Consider the following 18,357-nt stretch of genomic DNA (forward strand, 5'->3'; position numbering starts at 1 on the left):
ACTCCTTGAAGTTCAGCAATTGCCATGTACAAACTTAATGCTTTACACTGTACAAAGCCACAAGCTGCTACCTGGCTCTTTCCTGCACATAAACCTCTTGATTATATTCTGTTTTACCACCTGGCCTGCAGGAAAGCCTTACAAAAGCACCACATGCCACCAGCTCAGCCATGAATCCCAGCGTTCAGACTTCTCCCCTGTGCTGGGAGGTGATGGCCCAGCACCACAAGGCTTTTGTCACAGCCAAGAGAATTCAGCTAAAGCCCACCAGAACAGTGTCCACTGTCCCCTGTCACAGACTTTGGCACAGTGACCTGTCCAATCCCTGGGATGTCCTCCAGGTGCCACCAGGGCAGAACATCAGCAGGAAGCAGAAAAACCCCCTGATAACAGATACAATTTTGCTCTAGGTTAACATCCCTTTGGAAACTATTTGAACACAGCTGACAAAGTGTCTTCCTGCACCAATATTTGTGCAGAAAGAATATTTTCAGCCTCTCTGTGCAGACACCTTAACACCATCTTTTTTTTTTTTTTTCCAGAACACTCCCCTACAGTGACCTAAACCAGTCAGAATGTCAAGAGGAGATGAGAAACATGAGAATAACAAAGGAACACCCCCAGTTTCCCACAGTATCTACAGAAATGCAGATTCTGTCCAGTTATAACAATTCAGGCTTATTCTCATTAATCTTTTTCTACTATTTTAGGTCAGCTATAATCCAGAAATCAGTTATTCTGGATAGATGGGTTTATTTCAATCCTTTTATACTCACTCACTGGCTCTTAAATTCTGGTCACAGGGCTTCATCACTCTCACTGCCATTCACCTGTTCTCCACAGCAGTTCCAACTTGTGCCCTTCCTGCCAGCAGCACCCCCCAGACTACTAAGCCTGGATGACTCCATCCAAAACCAAGGATCAACAATCCCAGTCCTTCCATGGCACAAGAAAACAGCTGTATCCATGCCCCCAGCCAGCAAGGTTTACCAGTTCACATGCAAGGCAACTGGGAACCTGTGCTAAGAGGCACCAACACACAAACAGGCACCAGGGCAGAAAGAGATCCACCAAACTTCCACCATCTGCTTCCCTGTGCCCAGCAGATCTCAATCCAAGTTCTTGAAATGTTTCCTCGCAGGTGGTTCCCTTCCCTCCCAGTCCTGGCAGAGCTTCCAGCAACCCAGGCTCAGGAAATATTACAGATGCAAAACTGCAGCGTGGCAAACGTTTTCCATTCACAAATAAATCTCAATAAACAGGTTTAAGCTGAACTGCTCCCAGGAATATCCAGTTAACACTCACTACCCCAGCAGGTGAACAGATTCTGGGAGTGAACTGGACTCTGCTACCCAGCAGTTACAGGAACAAGTACTCCAGCAAGTATTTCAGTGGCTGGCTGAGAACAGAATGAACAGCTAGAGCAGCAGGCGCTCGGGAAGATCCAGACCCTGCACAGCTACACACCCCTGCTTCAGAGAAACACAAACTCTGAGGAACAGGTACTTTTCCAAAATAATCTTGCAGACAGCTCAGCAACAGTTAACTGACTGGAACACTAAATCAGGGATCCTCCATTCCCAGAAAATCGTGTCATCAAGTCCAGTGCTCTACGCAGAGAGCGCCTTCTGGAGGGAAGGATCCATTCTTCTGCTTCCCTCCTTTGGGCCACAGCATCTCTGAGCTTCCCAAGTGTGTCATCTGCTGAGGAGGACATTCAGCAGGGAGCAGCAGGTGTGCCCATAAGCAGATAGCCACCAGGAGCTGTGGAAATTCAGTGAGCTACTCTGCATCTACATCCCTCATTACTGGACAAAGCTCTTGAGGAAGCCAAACTGACCAGCGCAGCAGGGGTTTGTTATTCTTCCCAAAAGACAAGTTACAAAGCACACAAAAACTCAGCAACAGGGTATCAAGGAATGAATTCCCATAGAGAGCAAGACAGCAGAACAACCACTGTCCTCACTGCTGTATTCTCCACATGCATTCATATTTGCATGCATGTAAATATGGGAAGCAGCCATCCACTGCCTCAGCCATGAAACACAAAGGTTATCATCAGGGCATGCAGTGCTGGCCAGTTTGTGGCAACATGTAAGCCTAAGTTTTGTGTTTGCCTGGTCACAGTGACATTTTGTGGTTGTCTGTCTCCTAAATACTCCAAATTGGTCTCTTCTACTGAATTTGGTGAAGTGACATCATATCTACGTTTCCTGCATTATCCCAAATGAAAGAGTCTGACGTCTCTTCAGTACTCAGATTCATTTTTAACCAGTGGAAATTCTGAAAATCATTTTCTACTGCCAGCAGAGAATGTGCAGACGGTTTGTCACTGTGAGACTGTCCACTCCCACTGAAAAATACAAAGGGTTGAACTTGGGACTTGATGTACAGACTGATGTAACACTGTCTTCTATTTATTTTGGTCCAAGTGAATTCAAAGCAGCTCAAGACACGTGAAACTTTGCTTTCTTAGAAGTCAAACGGTGAAACAACACCTATTTTCAAACCAACCATCACAGCCTCCTGCAGTTTCACAGAACTGCTGGAAGACTGTTCTGCCAACTTGAGGAATTAGGAATCAATTCTGAGCACAGGACTTCATGTCTTCAGTAGGGTTGTACAACTTGTCGCCTGCATGTGAAAAGCCTGAAAGGTGAGCAGCAAAACCATGGGTGGAAGTGGTTACCCAAGGAACACTTAAGACATCAACACAGAAGGTGCACACAGACTCATTAGCCACAAAGCACAGACAAGCCAGCAGATGAAACTAAAAATCACTCTCCTAGCATAAGCTGAGCGCAGCTTCAAGGTCTTACCCCTGCTAGGCATCAACAGGCGCTTCTTCATGTTGCCTGATAGAGCACAAGTGAACAGAAAAGAGAAAAACATCACATCAGCAACCTGAACAGCAGCAGATTTAAAAGTTCTTAATGTTAAAACACAATCAGATATCAAATGTTTGTAACTGTATTTCAGATAAGCTACATAGAAAGTTAAAATTCAAGGTAAAAAATGAGACTCTCTGGATCTCCCTCCCTGCTGAGAGTCACCATTACACCAACTGTTGCTTTCTCCTGTTAAGGAGAGCTACTCTCTGTGCTCTCACTCCCGTTACGACCATTTCAACAGACCCTCTTCTCCTCATCTGAGATAGAGACTGCACTTTCTCTTCCCTGACATCTCAAGCAAGAGCAATTCTTCAGAACAGAGACCTGGAGTCCACACCAGGAACACCCTGCTTCTACCTCCCACTTCAAGCACCTTTCCCTTGCCTCCTCTTGAGGAGGTGAAGCCCAGGCACAGAGGTGGTCAGTAACAGGGCCAGCAAGGGAAACATCACTCAGGAAGTCTATCAGGGTATTCTTCACACTGCTAATGTAAAAACTGAAGGGAAGTTTCTCCTTTGCTGTCCCATTTGTGAGGTTGGCCAAGCCAGGCAGAGTTCCACCAGCACAGTGACTTTATGTGCATGCACCTCCCGGGCTGTGCACATCATGTGCCTCACCCAAAAGGAGAAATGGGACAGGTGGCTTCTACACAAGTTAAAAATAACCTCCCTCAAGAATAAGAAACTTGGAATTTATATAAAGGACTGTAAGTTTACATAATCTCCTTGGTATACAGAAAGGACAGAAGAAAAAGCCTATAGATACAATATAAATTTTGTGGCAAAATATTTACCATCCATTCCATTGTGCTGTTCATAGCTTCTTTTTCCCAGGATAGTTGGGGACCCATTATTAATGACAGGTGTAAACTTAGCAGGAGTCAGATTGTTGAGAGAACTGGACAAGCTCTTTGCAGGATCTGGTTTTGGAGGACATGGATGAGACTCTGGTGGAAAACAGCAAAGTAGAATTTTTTTTATTAGAAAATATATCTATTATATGGAATTATAAATCTGAAAACAACCTGTAAACCTCCAAGGTGACCAAGTATACCTCCTCTTATGTACAAACTATCTCAGTCAACAGTTTTGACTGGAGATGGCTACTGATATAAAGCATTTATATTTAGGAATTCACCACTACTAAAGATGTTGAAATCATTGTCATAGTATTATCCTAAAATAAGATTTGATAGCAAAAGCACTTTATATCTACTGCTCTCCAATAATTTGGGGTGATTTTTGGGGTGCTGTATACTAAAACCCAACTTTGGCCATGTCGATCATGCAACACCCCTAAACTCTGGGAAAATTACAACTTTACCAGTTTGCCAGAAATGTTTATAAAGAATACAATTTCTCCAATGGCAAAAAAAGTGAAGATTCAAAGAACCACTATAAAGAACACAACATCTGACTTCAAGCTTTGGGCCAAGGCAGAGGTTAAGCCTACACTTTTCAAAATACTTTGATAAAGTTACAAGAAACAGCAAATGATAATTTCAACTGAGTCTTTCTCTTGCAGATCCAACAGCAGAGTGAGAAATAAATTCAATCCCACTAACACCACCAAAAAAACCTTGCCAGTCCATCATCTTCCCTCCATTTCCATCACCTTTTTCTCCCAGCTCAGTAATCTAGTAGAGACCCTGACACAGTGCAAGGCAAACTCAAAATCTACTGCTACTTTCTGTACAATTATTCAAATAAGGATTTTATCCAACAGCAAAATTCTCCCCTTCATTTGCTCTCTTTTGTTGCACTATATGTTTCCAAAGGTTTCTCCATCCATGTATCCCTCTAGTACACAGCAGAAATACAACACCCAACAGAGAAGCAGTAAATATTTAATACAGCCTCAGCCTTACAATATTTCATCAACAAAAACGTTCAAAGAAACCTAAAAATCAACTCCAGTGCTGCTTATCTAAATAAAAAGGCAATCGGCTTCCTTGCTAAGTTGGAAGCCTTCAAAGTGGCCCTGTCCAAGACTTCCCTGAGGAGAAACTCATATTTGGCTGTCAGTATCACCTGAGGGGTGTCTGCAGGGCAACTGGGAGCACTGGGGAAAAGGATCTGGCATTTGTCTGCACTCAGCACTGGCATGTCACACAGAATCATTCTGGATCCTTCCAGCACCTCAAACTTACACCAAAGTTCTGGATGGAGCTACTCAGTCCTGCCCCACAGATCAGCTCGTGAGGCAAAAGCCCTCAAGAAAATTGTAACTAAAAAAAAAAAATAATTAAAAACCCAGCAAAACCCGAGAGGAAAGTGAAAAAGAGAAGTATGATCAATCCCCTTGTCTAAATTCAGCACAGAACAGCCATCAACGATTCACAAGCTGTGGGACACAGTGCTGTCCTAAACCTTCTTTTTAGGAGGCTTCTTGGTGGACCCAGCTGTACAAACTAACTCCAGACAGCCCAAAACTGGAAAAAGTGAATAATCAAATGTTCCCAAAACGTGATGTTAGTGCCTCCACTAGGAGATGGCAATTTGTCCCCATATCATACATCAGAAGCCACAGCAAATACATCCCTCCTTCCACCTGAAAAAGTTTCTGATACAGCTTTATGACCCCAGAGTGGATTGCAGGGACACTGGGTCTGTCAGATTAAATAAGAAGTAAAAAACAAGATGGATTTCACGTTTTCTTTTGATTGCAGGGTGGTGTTTTTTGTTTGTTTGTTTTTAACCCAGGATGAGCATCTAAATCTAGACCCAAGGGGAAAATCCAGATGGTCAGCAGAGCAGCTAGGAGGGTGTTTCCTGTGTTTTGGGGGGTTTTGCATGTGATGGTTTGGTTTGTTTAATACCTAAATACCGGAGCACTGCTTCTAAAGGCTTTCGAACCACTTGCTTTAATAGCAATGGGTTTTCTGATGCCTCAGGTAAACGTGCTGTGCCTGTAAAACACAGAAAAATAATTAGAGGGTGAAGACATTTAGCTATTATAACAAAACCAAGTGAATAACTCCGATGTCCTGAAAGAGCTTTGCCGTTAAAAGGAATTTTACAGGTGGCAAGCAGACCCTGGCAACAGGACACAAACACAGAGAATGCTCCACGTAATAGTTTTAAAACAAACAAACTCATGAACTTTTCAAGTTGTTTTGCCCAGCCTGCCATCAGTTAGAAGGCTCTGCAAGTACAGCTAGATTTTGTGAAAGCACTAGCTACGTGCAAGAGAGCATCTCAAGCAAGCTGCAACTCAAAACTTTGTAGGACAGGAGTCTCAAAGGAGTCCTTGGCAAGGAGGTCCCAGCTGCAGCACACTCACATTCTGCTTTGATTGCTGCACTGTTAATAGGCAGATAGGGGTGTCTTGCAGCGTGCCAGGGGCGCAAGATATCTCGACATAAACGTCTGGCAATTCTGGTCAGTTTTGTTGTGTGCAGATAGAAAGCTTGTCGTGTCTTCATAGCAAACTTGGGACTCCCACTGTTTCGTACTGGCACACCATGAGGACTCTGAAGGGAAAGGAAAATAAAAAGGGCTTCTGAAAAAGTAATTATGAGAAAGGATGGTTCTAAAGAAGAGAAAGTATTACGTCAAATCACTTCAACTACTGATTCTCAGACGTAAGAACAGAAATGGTATTACAGATGAAAATATTTTTAGCCCAGCTACATTTCCCCATTTCCCAAGTCTTACCCCAAATATCTCAAAGGATAAAAGGAAGGTAAACCTTTTCACTTCACAGGGAAGGGTTTATTCCTATGCTGTCACAAGTTTCAAGGTAGGGATCCAAAAGCCAGGCATGAAGTTACCTGGTGCTATCAGGTGATTCAGAGCTTAGAGACTCAACAGTTTTGGGTGCTTAGGGTTGCTCTGGATGTGCAATGCAAACCCCTTGTAACAAAGCATTTGTCAGAAGGAAAATCAGCAAGAGCTGCATGACAAAAATACACACCACAAACTCACTTTCCAAAGCAAATGTATGGCACGCAGGAATGGTTTTGGCTCAAAGCTGCAATAATTTGTTTTAATTCTTACTCTTAACTCAGCAAATGCACTCACACATGTCAAATACTCATTGCATATAATAAAGAATACTACTGAAAGATATTTATCAGCTACTGAGAACCAAAGCAGTTATCTTCTTTATGAAAAGCAACTAAGTAAACCAATGAAATAATGCAAGTAGTATCTTGTTATCTCAGACCCACCCATAGCTGGAAAACAGGGAGAAATTTCAGTTTGGGGAGAACAAGGCCTTCCCTTCTCTGACTATTTACATACTTTTAATTAACAAACAGGAGGTATAAGGCAGTTATCTGAGCAATTAGGAGGCTTCAGAGGGCAAAGAGAAGCCTGGAAAGGATAAAGGTTAAACAAAAGAAATGGAAAGGGAATGATAGCAAAGAATAGGAGAGAGGAAAGAAATTATCCTGAGATAAAAATTCAGTGTGTGCTATCATTCTATCCATGTGATACAGTCACTTTTTCCAATCAGCTTAATGTCTAATGCTACCAGACTTCCACCAAATTAAAAAAAAAAAAAAACCTGAGAATTTTGGTTTTCGAATAAGAGAGGAAAAATGAAACAGAAATGGCTCATACAATGCTTACTCAAACCCATCCAAAAAAGGGGGTTTATTAAAAAAATAAAATAGGACTAGGTAGAAAAACAAGATAAAGGATCTCTAAAAAGCCACTAGCTATTTGGGGTATATCTAATTTTGAATATGCCTCAGGAGAGTAAATAGGTTTCAGGAAATAATTAATTCTTTTGGAGAGAAAAAAAACCAGTACTGTTCCCCCTACAGCAAAAATCATGGAAACCAACTACCAGAAACACTGGCTGGCATTTCAGTTTCTCCCATCTCCACTAAGTCATTTCATGCATTTGAAGGCTGGTTTGCTAAACAAATGAAGGTTTTTTTTTTTTCCTCAGGGCAGTACTTGGCAACAAATTACTCCTAGCCGAGGTTAATGCGCCAACTTCTGCTTGACACGAAATACCAAACCCAAGGACAACAATGAAGGCTGAAGGCATTCTTTTGGTGGTTAAATATTTAAGAACAGTGAGCAGGTAGCATGACACTCAGCTTGCCAGGCAGAGGCAGCAGTCTGCCTGCTGGATACCCACCAAATTATTGCGGTTTGGTCCGGGCCTCTCCCCATCTAAGCGTGTTGGCATTTTCAAGCCACCGTATTTCTTCCAGTAGGTCCAACAGGATGCACAGAGGCGACACTGCATGTTAGGGGGACCCCAAGAATACCACTGGTAAGACTGGGTGGCTAGAGATAACAAAGGTGGAAATTATATATATCCTTACACAGGATCGCTTTTCAGATCTTTATTCTCTTTAGAAGCAGCACAAAAGAAAACACACCCCGCCCCCAACACACAGCTCAAACAGACCTTAAAAACTGATGATGGCTTGACTGTCATCACCACTGCTAAACACACTTGTGATTTCAGCAGAATTGATTACATTGATTAATCTACATCCCTTTTAAAATGCCAACAGAAAGAAACAAGTATTAGGATGGGAAGATTTCCTGCCCATGGAACCGAAGGTTCCCTTTTCGCACGAGAATTCCTGCAGAACATGGGAAACAGCAAAGATTGTCTTCAGGAACTTCCCACGTATTTGTTCTACAACTGAAGAACGTGCAGTCCATGACCTGACTTCTCATACAGTCCTACATTCCAGCATCTCTAAAGGCTCCCCATAAAGGAGCACAATCATTAGAACTCAGCATATTAATATCAGGCAGCAGATCAAATACAGTGATGTCACACATTTTGAAATCTACTAAAAAAAACCTGTTAAATTCACATGTTGGTGACTAAAATATTCACTCAGTAGTTACCTGCAATTATGCAGAACATTTACTAACTCTCCCTTTAGTACTTCATAATTCTATTTACAAATATAACACCAGTAGTTAAAAAAACAAAAGAAAACAAACAAAAAAAAAAAACAAACCTCAAAAATATTTTGCTTAAATGCTGCTACATCCAGTTCTGCCCCCCTACCCCAGCACAAGACAGTTTTTACTTGAACATTTCCACCTCAGCTGCCGTTCTGGCACTTACTGTAACAGCTCTCACAGGCCCGTCCTGCTCCTGCGTTCTGTGCCTGGACTCCAGTACCATTTACCACTCCTGGTTTGACATTATTTACATTGATCTGGTTGGGGTTTGGCTTGTTGCTTAAGACACAAAGCAAAAAAGAAAGACAAGTGTTAATTTAGGCACGCGATTTTTTATTTGACTTTTGAAGGTATGGCCCAAAAGATGCAGATTTCACCAGAACCAGCTGTAATTGCCAGCAATCTGATTTTCATGAACACACTGTCTCCAATAATATCTTTTAAATATTGATAATGAAAATAACATTTACAAGACTTCAAAACCTCTTAAAAAACAATAAACCAGGCCAGGTAGGTGTCTCATTCACAATCCCAGACATGTGAATCTAGGTGAAAACAGATCTTATTCACAAGCCCTCAACATGAGAGATATTTTACTTAAATCTCCAAGAAGAAGGCTGGGGGCTGGAGCAGGAGGCAGACAGAGAGAAATGTCTGCTTTATTCAGGGAAATATAACCCTGGTCTGCAGTCACAAATATTTCCATGTTGTCTCACTGCATCAGGTGGCCACAATTCCCACAAGTACACCCAGCATGGAACAACAGCTGGCTCACCTCAGCTCATCCCTATACCCTCCTTAAAATGATCACTCAGGAAAAGCCAAGAGCTGAGAGACAAAACAAAAGCTACTGGTGGGAGCTGGGAATGGAAGGCCAACAAAACCTTGGCATGGAGAGCAATATGGATTAGCACAAAAGCCTCTGCAGAGGAAGAAGTGCCTGAGGGGGAAAATGAGGCCTTCAGAAAATGTGTGGCATGGGAGGGAAGAAGGAGGAGAGAGGATTGCTACTGCAGGGACAGGACATCTGGGGAATGGAGGAAGGTGGAAGAAGTCCCATGTGAAGTTTCACACAAGAGCACATGAGGGGTTTATCAAACATGGAAGGGCTCTGGGGCTCCGTTAGCAGCTCACATTATGGAAGCAAGAAAGAGCAGGCAGGCTTTGGAGCCAACTGCTGAGCATAACCTGAACTGCAATGCTGGTTACATTCCTATCTCTTAACTCAAGACTGAGGGGAGTGGGAATATTCCTTTTATTCCCAACTAACAAACCCACGATTTGGAAGCAGAAATATCTTAGAATGGCTTTCTGAAACCCCCTTTTCTTACACATCAGTTGCACACTGACAGAGGAGTCACAGTGATTTCAGTAGCCCAGAACACTTGCTGTGTTTCACCCAGGCCAGTGCTACAGAAACAGCATTGTGGGAATACAGCCAAATTCATTTCTTTCTAATGGGGCACCAGCATCAGGTTTCATGTTCTCAGCTATGATCCCTGAAAGCAAAGGAGTTCCAAGCGACATAATTCTGAAGACAACTGGATAGCTGCCCTGGAAGCCAGAAAACATCCTTCTTGTCTGAAAATGTCCAATCAGATTCTGAGATACAGAGCTCAGTAATGCTCCATTTTGACAGAGACAAAATAGGTTCTGCTGTGAATGAACTACAGGAAGCACACATGGGTTGCAAAAGGAAGCAAGAGTGTTGTTTGTCCAGTCCAGGAAAAACTTCTGATAGCATTCTCACTGTAAAATTCAGAGCCTTTCTGCAGCAGAGAAAGCTCAGGAGGCCAAGCGGCACAGGAACACTGTAAGTAGTTTATTCCTATAGTGCACTGAGCACATATACAGCTCGAAAGCAGCACAGGAGATAGCAAAAAAAAAGACATTTAGATTAATTCACAAGCCTGAATGTGTTTCTATCTCCTTCTGCTTATTAATTTGCCCAGCTCCTACAAAGATTAAAGCGTTTCAGGGTGCTTATCAGAGAGGCACCAAGTTCTGACCCCGCAGATGGCAGGAGATCCACGGGCACATTTAACAAAGGGACACTTGAAAGAGGGAACATTCAGGCTCCTCTGCTCTGGGATGTCACTATAGTAACCTGCTGCAAAAGAACTTCTGCCAATGATTCACCAGCAAACTCCGTGTGCAAACATTGCCCCGATGCTGCAAAACAAACAGCCCTCCCAGATGCACACTGCTGCAAGCCACCTTGCTCCACACAGAAAGAGACTGGAGGAAAGGAAACTAAGGCCTTATGTTTCAACATCAGGCCTGTTGCTCCCCTTCTATACCTTGGATTTATTCCCCAAAAATATAGCAAATAGTCTGGAATCCATCAGTAAAGCCCAGCAAAGCATGCCCAAAGAACTGGGACCAATAAGGAGAATAATGGCCTGACTCCATTATCCTCTCTAAAACCATTATAAGCTATTTATAAGCTTTATAAACCATTATAAGATATTTCAACATGAGTGGAAAGCATGCACAGGTGAAAGCTGACCACCAATCCATGCTGATCAGAAGGACTAACACGCTGTAGTCGTGGTTATTAACTCCAGCATTCTGCAGCACTACAATTAATGAAGCTGCAGCAAACACCAGAGAGTGTCCTGCTCCAAAGCTACGGTCAAATTTCTCAGTGGAAGTAACAATAAAATTCAGACAGATAATGTTTTCATCATATGAGAAGCAAAAAGCTCTTAATTGTTGATGATATGTTAATTAAACTTGTTTGATATCACCAAAGGCTGCCACAGCGATTAACAAGAAAATCGGATGAGTAACTGGATGAATCATTAAGCAATTAATGAAGCTGAAGCTAAAGATGCAAATAAAGTAGTGAGAACACTGATGGTGTGGCAAACTGTCATTTCCAGTTCTTGTATCAGGAATGGAAGCCTCTTAAAGGGGTTTCAGTCAAGGAGCAGTTCCAATCAAGTCTCAGGAAGGAGCAGTCAGTTATGCCAGAACAGGGACCCTGAAGTGCAGATTTCTGGGCTGCATCCTTCAGATCAGTCTCAAGGGAAGAGATGGAGGCAATAAAGCACATGCAGAGAGAAGCCTGTCCACATGGACTGAGGCCCCTGCACAAAAAAAAAATCCCAACCTGAAGATAACCCTGATCAGAAGACTGATATGCCTTCAGCAGATGAGTAGACAGCATTTGACCCACAGCATGGTGATAAAATTTTTGCTGTTAGAAATAATTATAAACTTCATCTGGCGAATGTTTCCTGTTATTGAAGAATGCGTGTGTGCTGGATGCAACAGAACAATTACGAAATAAAGCCTCAGAAATAAAAACAATTTAAAATCCTTTGCAAGGCACATTTGTGCCATTTAACTCTAGGTATCTAACAGAAGTGCCTGGATCCAGGCAACAGAGGTGAGCTTTCCTCCCAGCTCTCCAACCTCCTGTAAATACCCACTTCTAAGAACAGGTCTGATGACTATTAAACAATGCTTTCTGAATAGGAGCAGCTTTCTCCAACAAAATGTTGGAGATTGTCATTCTAACTAGCACAGCTACAGAGGGAAATGCAGTGTTGCACCTTTTAAGTGTTCCGCGTTGCCATGGGCCTCTGCACAATGAGATGGGGAAGAAAAATGGTCTTGCTCCTCAAGCAGAGGACAACCAAGAAACAGACAAAGGAATTAGCTTCAGCTTGTTAAGCAGTTGCCCCTTGTAGTGATCCAAAGCTTTGACTCATTCCTCCAGTTTCCCTGCTGGATTCACAAAAGGGCACAGTAGGGAGAACAGCATTTCCCTGCTTCACAGCCTTTGAGAGGCTTTGTTTGCAGCCTGTCAAAGCGCTTTGAGATTCTCAAATGAAATCCTGCAAATAGAATGTATTCATTGACACGTACAGATGTTACATTTTTTCACCAGTATGTTCTGGAGACTGGAAATTGTGTGGAGCAGCTCATTCTCCCCTTTCTGTTCTTACCCCTTCTGGTACCACTTTGATCAAAGCCAATGAGAGGAAAGCCCCACAAAACTGGATGTCTCAGCCTTCTCGACTGCAGACATCCTAATCCCAAAAAGCACCAGCTCCACGACCAGATCTTCAGCAAAATGAAGATGGTACATATGATGCCTGTGAGATTAGTAAAACCAGAGTACAACTTCCACAACAACCTGTAGAGTATGTCTGGCTACACACTGGAAGGAGAAAGAGTCTGAGACTACACCTGCATGAAGGTCTTCCAAGCACTGCACTCACTTTGGAGGATGGCAGGATGAGGCGTGTGAGAATGTGGAATCTCTCTGTGCATTCAGACTTCTGTTTCTGCTTCAACACCACTCCCACTGACAGAGACAGTGCTACAGACAACAACTGAATCATTTGTTTCTCGGTATTCCCCGAGTTTAACTGATTTTGCACTTTTTCCTTTCACCAGGAAAGCACATTAGTGCTCTTCAGCCAAAGGGCTTCATTGCAAAGCCATATTTACAGACATTAGGTTCTGTCAACTACAAATGTCTGTTCCAAAACCAGGGCTTTTCTTGGAAGAGGTACAGAAATGTTTGTTCAGTCTGGGTCAGAAGTGTTTTTCTAAGATGCTGGTGTAGGACTCCATAACCTCACATCAATTACCTGTATGACCCTCCATGCTTCAGTTACCCGTGTAAATAAATTTAGGGTGCAGTCTCAAGTTAAAAAATATCAGCTCTAAAGCCTTACATAGAGCTCTTATTTTTCATTGTGTAACATGTATGTGACCTTTGAAGGCAGCTCCTATTCTTTTTCTTATTATCTTCCTCCTCTCTCCTAGATTTTCCTATTTACCACTGGAGAAACAAACAAGAGCCCTATCAATGGAAGGCAGACAGAGGAAAAAAAAAAAGATAAAATTGTTTGAGCCTGATATCCTCCAGAGTCTCTCACTGCCAACAATTTTACACCAGTTACTGTTAAAATGGGTTTCAGTCAATCAGCTGGTTTGCTTCTGCATAGGTCTTGTGACAGCCTGCATCAAGTAATTTATTTTTGAGGTGACAAGTGGATCATTATGGCTCAAGCCTAGAAACAGGAATGGGCTCAGTAACACGAGAAGGACAAATCAATAACATTGATATTTAGATCCCTACACCGTGCATTGCTATTACAAGCCAAGAATATAATCTTCTTCTAGATCACAAGATAATGTAGGTGCCATACAGTCCCTATATGCCAGACCTTGTATTCGAGCTCGTGCAGAAGCAATACAAAAAGTATAGAAATATTTAATTGCTGCCACCTTTAGAGGTATTAATAGCAAGAAAACAGCAGGAGCATTCATGTGGGTTTAAGTAAGTCATGTAATTGCTGCTCTTCCTGACACACATGAAAGGATATTGAAGGAAGAGGAAAACATATCCCCATTTTATCAATTAAATAATATGCAAGATAAGGTATAACACTCATAAAATGAACCGTGACTGGAAATCAGAGCCAGAGACAAGAAGAGCAGCCATGTGGGCAGAGCCAGATCCCTTCCTGAAGCAGGGAGGCAAGTTGCTGATTTGATTACGTGTTCTCTAGGTAGGAACAGGAATTACTTTGCTGAGGGGTAAGATGCCACTCCAGGCAGCCATTATCAAATGAGCACCACAACCCTGCAAACACCAAGCCCTCCCTCCACACATTATAATCCAAGAGAACAGCAGGACTGCCAGGCTCTCATCTGCAATATCCTTTTGCATCTGCAGACTAAATTATACTGCCTTTTGCTTTATGAGCTTATCACATTGTGAATTCATGTTTAATTTGATGTCCAGTGTCCCCCTGCAGAGTAACACCGTCCACAAAAAGCAATATTGTTGAAAAATTGCGTGACAAGAAATCTATTTGGCTTCGCTCTGGATATTACACCTCATTTTTAGTAAATTCACCTGAGAGGTATTGACATATAATCATGGATCCTCTATTTTCAGAAGAAATAAGGGGATGTCTTGCAAGCTAAATATATAAAAATTAGTTTTATCTAAAGTAACAGAACAGATGGTAGAAGTTCATAAATATTTAAAAGGAGACAGCATAAAAGAGCAAAGGAGTTATTTGGGATAATACACAGGGGAACATATCTGGGAGTGAAAGTTGAAAAGTGAAAGGAAGGGGTGGACTAGAAGTTCTGCATTATAATAACTACTGATGAGGCTATGCAGAGGAAATGCAGTAGAAGACACATTTTACAAATAATTTTGTTTTTAAATATATGCATGCCTATAAAAATTATACAGTGTTTTTAATATATAATGATACATAGGAAAGAAACATGCAGCGGTGATCCACTGCTGAGAAACATTAAGAAAAACAGATAGATTACTGAGCAGTTAATTAGCTACCTTTTTGTTCACAACCATGCTGATTTGCCAGCAAGTCCCCAACTCCCAGCCCATACAAAAATAAAAATTAGAAGATAAGTAACAGCCACTTCAGGATGGGAACATTACAGAGGATGCAGGAAATGAGCAACAGGACAGCACAACCAGGAAACAGAGATATTGGTAGGACATGGAAACTGCTGGAAAACACTAGTCCCTCTACAATGAGACAGAAAACAAGATATACTTACTAGTTGGGTATATACACTTGCTTTAGCTTGCTCTCTGCTTCTGCTGCTTTCAATCGTTTCTTGGAACAGAAAAAAGAAAATGGTTAAAATAAAAAGAAAATAAGAGCCATCTTACCTGAGGCAAGCTGTAAACCTGTAAGGACTTCAGCAGTTATTTACTGAGCAGCTACCACTAAATCTTCTTCCAACAAGAAAACGTTCACTGAAGACAACTGTGGGCATCACATCACTATGTAGCTTTTCAAAAAAGTCAGAGATGCCAAGCTGCTATAAACGAGGCCAAACTTTTAATTCCCATTCATTTCAATTCAAATTCCTTTTTTTAAAAGTTTTTATTTCCCCTGCAGAAGAAAATCTGCCATGTCACTGTCAATTCTCCATGATAACATTCACCAACTGGACAATAAGAGATGCAGCAATGCAACCTCTCCATCACAGCTCCCCAACAGCTGCACCAATTCCAAGTTTCAAGTAAGACTTTTGTGTTGATACTCTAAACTCCTGAAGGCTCAGTGACACAGGATATTTTTCTTTAGACATTAAGAAGGTAAATAATAACTCAATTATTAAGAATATTAAGAAGGTCAATTTATAACTCAAACCTTCACCATTTAAACAGTAAGAGAGACACTCTGAGATTCAAGTTTTCTCTTTATTACATTTGCAAAACAAATTTAGGGTGAACCTCTGGAGGTCTCCAGTTCAACCTCTGCTCAAAGCTGGCACCAGCTATGTCTGATAAAGCTGTGACAATGTTTTCCAGACAAACCAGCAGCACGGGGATATTCCAGACAAACAGGCTAGCTTAACATTTTCTATGCAGTAGCCTCAAGGCTACAGTCAAGGAAAATAATTGTAAAGCTGAAGTCAGTATCTTCACAGAAGCAGGAAGCACCAGAAAACATAATAAAATTGAAGAGTGTGTCACTGAGGAGCTGGACAAACATAAAAATTGTTTTTGCAGAGACACCACAGACACAAGCAGAAACAACGAAGTAAATGTTTCCTGTAAGCATAAAGCTTTTATCAGGACAGTTTTAAACAGCAATTTTCCATAGGACGCTCCAACAGCTCCTCACCAAAGCTCTCTAGACTCTTAAAGAATTCCCCTCTTCCCTTTTCCTGCAAGTCAAACTATCTTAGAAATCAACCTGGGACACGATATGCTGCCTGAAAACTGGCCTCGAGAGAAGCCAAACCAAGATCTGGTGGAGAAAATCCTTATCAGTCCTAGAGATGTGCAGGGATTGATAACACACATCTTGCTGCCAATCAGTGATGGAAGTGAAGAGGTTCTGTTCAAACTGAATGTTTTCAAACCACCTTTAACTGAGCATCTTTATGGAAGGAACAAAAGCACCCAAGGAGAGGCCCCAAGAAGTGCTGTCACAATGGTTCTCCAAACAACATCAGAAATCCTCCTCTACCTTCCAGAGAGATGCTACACAAAAAAAACACCCCTTAAAATGCATGCTCAGGTGCCCTTCAGCCCAGGAGCTGGAGCCTGTTCCACACACAGCCTCAGCTGAAAAAGAGGACTTCATGCTCCAGGCACAGACTGCCACAGGCACTTACATCAGCAGACAAACAGCTCCAGAGCTCATGGTCCCCCCATGAAATACATGGAAATCCACCACCAGGCACTGAGAAACAGCTTAAAATGCTGCTTGATGAGCAGTACCAGAATCCAATTTCCTTGAGAAAGGAAATTCAGGAAACTTACACTGGTAGGGAACTGTAGTGCTTTTTAAGTTTCTAGATTGTGAGAGGAAAAAGCTGCAGTTTTCTTGACATCATCTCCCAAGGGGACTATCTGGCATCATTATGTTATGACAGTTTTGGAAATGTATGAATGCAAGAGCTTCATCCAGGCACAAAGCATTATCAGCAACTGCAATATTCTCCTGTACACAACATAAAGCCATTTGCCTTGGGGACATGGCTAATTCAGGGTATTAAGCAGTATTTTAGCAAACAGGTGATGAATGTTAACCTCACCCCACGGATTTCCTTTGTGACTGATGACCATGGAGTTCTTAGCATGAGCTAAGAACTGCCATAAGTCACCTGGACCTCAGAGCACCCTCCTCTCCTGCCTGGGGAGCAGCACAGCACACAGCAAAGGGCACACACACCCCTATTACAAACACCACTCCAGGAAAATTGAGGCTTTCCAGAAGGTACCACAAAGTCATGCCCAAGAAGAAGCTTTGCACCAAGTACCTGTGGGCAGATATGATGAGTTTCCTATTGCCTGACAGTGACTGACCCCAGAAGATAAAAAGAAAGGTGCCTGAAATGTAGTTGTGTACAACTTCAGAATAATCCCTTTCCTGCAAGAGTGCTTTGCTAGGTCCTTTGCCAGTTATTAATTGATCTGTGCCTGAAGCATATTTATGCTATAAATTCTTAATGCTGTCTGATGTAGTTATGAATGTCCTCACCCCCAAGAAAAACCCAGAATATTTGTAACTTTTTCTAGTGGTCTGGCCTAAAAAAAAAAATCTTTTTCTGAGTTGTTTATATACACAGATCTTAAATATATCCTCTTATTTACCTCATCATATTTTCCCCATCTATAAAAGGAAGATATTACCAACTTGTCTATCCCACAGGGACCAAGGGATTAAAGGACTAAGCACTGTATATTCAAGTTGGTGCAAACATCTGTCTTTTATATATCCTCTCCCAGATGTGACATGCTATCCACTGAGCTTGAAAGAGTTTTATAATGACATATCAGAGCAAATGTTTGTGGTCATTTTTCTAGAGAGTGAACATTTATAAAGAGGAAATAACAGAAGTAATCCAGGAACACTGTGGGTATTTCAACATCCACAACACAAGAGCTGGGTTGGGGATGCCTCAGACACCCTCAAATGTTAAGCCTTCATTAGTTTATGATGGGAAAGACAAATTACATCTTCTGGGTTCAGAGGAGAACTTTCAGGCTGTTTGTTGTTTTTTTTTCAAGCCTCTGAGCATACAACAGAGGTCAGGGAGGTGGGACA

At 41.9% G+C, this 18,357-nt stretch overlaps 1 protein-coding gene across 5 annotated transcripts in view; it reads right to left on the reverse strand.

Annotated features, from left to right (window-relative positions):
* MTA1 (metastasis associated 1) overlaps window positions 1-18,357 on the reverse strand; it is a 73,031-nt gene that overhangs the window by 16,339 nt on the left and 38,335 nt on the right. For 3 of the 5 annotated variants that reach the window (XM_005528647.3, XM_014257601.2, XM_014257603.2), the window contains exons 11-17: window positions 15,347-15,405; window positions 8,943-9,058; window positions 7,986-8,137; window positions 6,174-6,363; window positions 5,710-5,799; window positions 3,685-3,837; window positions 2,820-2,855 (exon numbers count right to left, since the gene is read on the reverse strand). In XM_005528647.3, the coding sequence (XP_005528704.2) occupies window positions 2,820-2,855; window positions 3,685-3,837; window positions 5,710-5,799; window positions 6,174-6,363; window positions 7,986-8,137; window positions 8,943-9,058; window positions 15,347-15,405 (796 nt within the window). Of the gene's footprint in view, window positions 1-2,819; window positions 2,856-3,684; window positions 3,838-5,709; window positions 5,800-6,173; window positions 6,364-7,985; window positions 8,138-8,942; window positions 9,059-15,346; window positions 15,406-18,357 lie in introns of those variants that run through there. The other 2 variants (XM_088060161.1, XM_088060163.1) reach the window with 2 other exon arrangements.

The sequence above is a fragment of the Pseudopodoces humilis genome, chromosome 10 (genome assembly GCF_049639895.1).
Source record: "Pseudopodoces humilis isolate 2021_Gansu_Grassland_sample_001 chromosome 10, ASM4963989v1, whole genome shotgun sequence".
Classification (NCBI taxonomy): Eukaryota; Metazoa; Chordata; class Aves; order Passeriformes; family Paridae; genus Pseudopodoces; species Pseudopodoces humilis.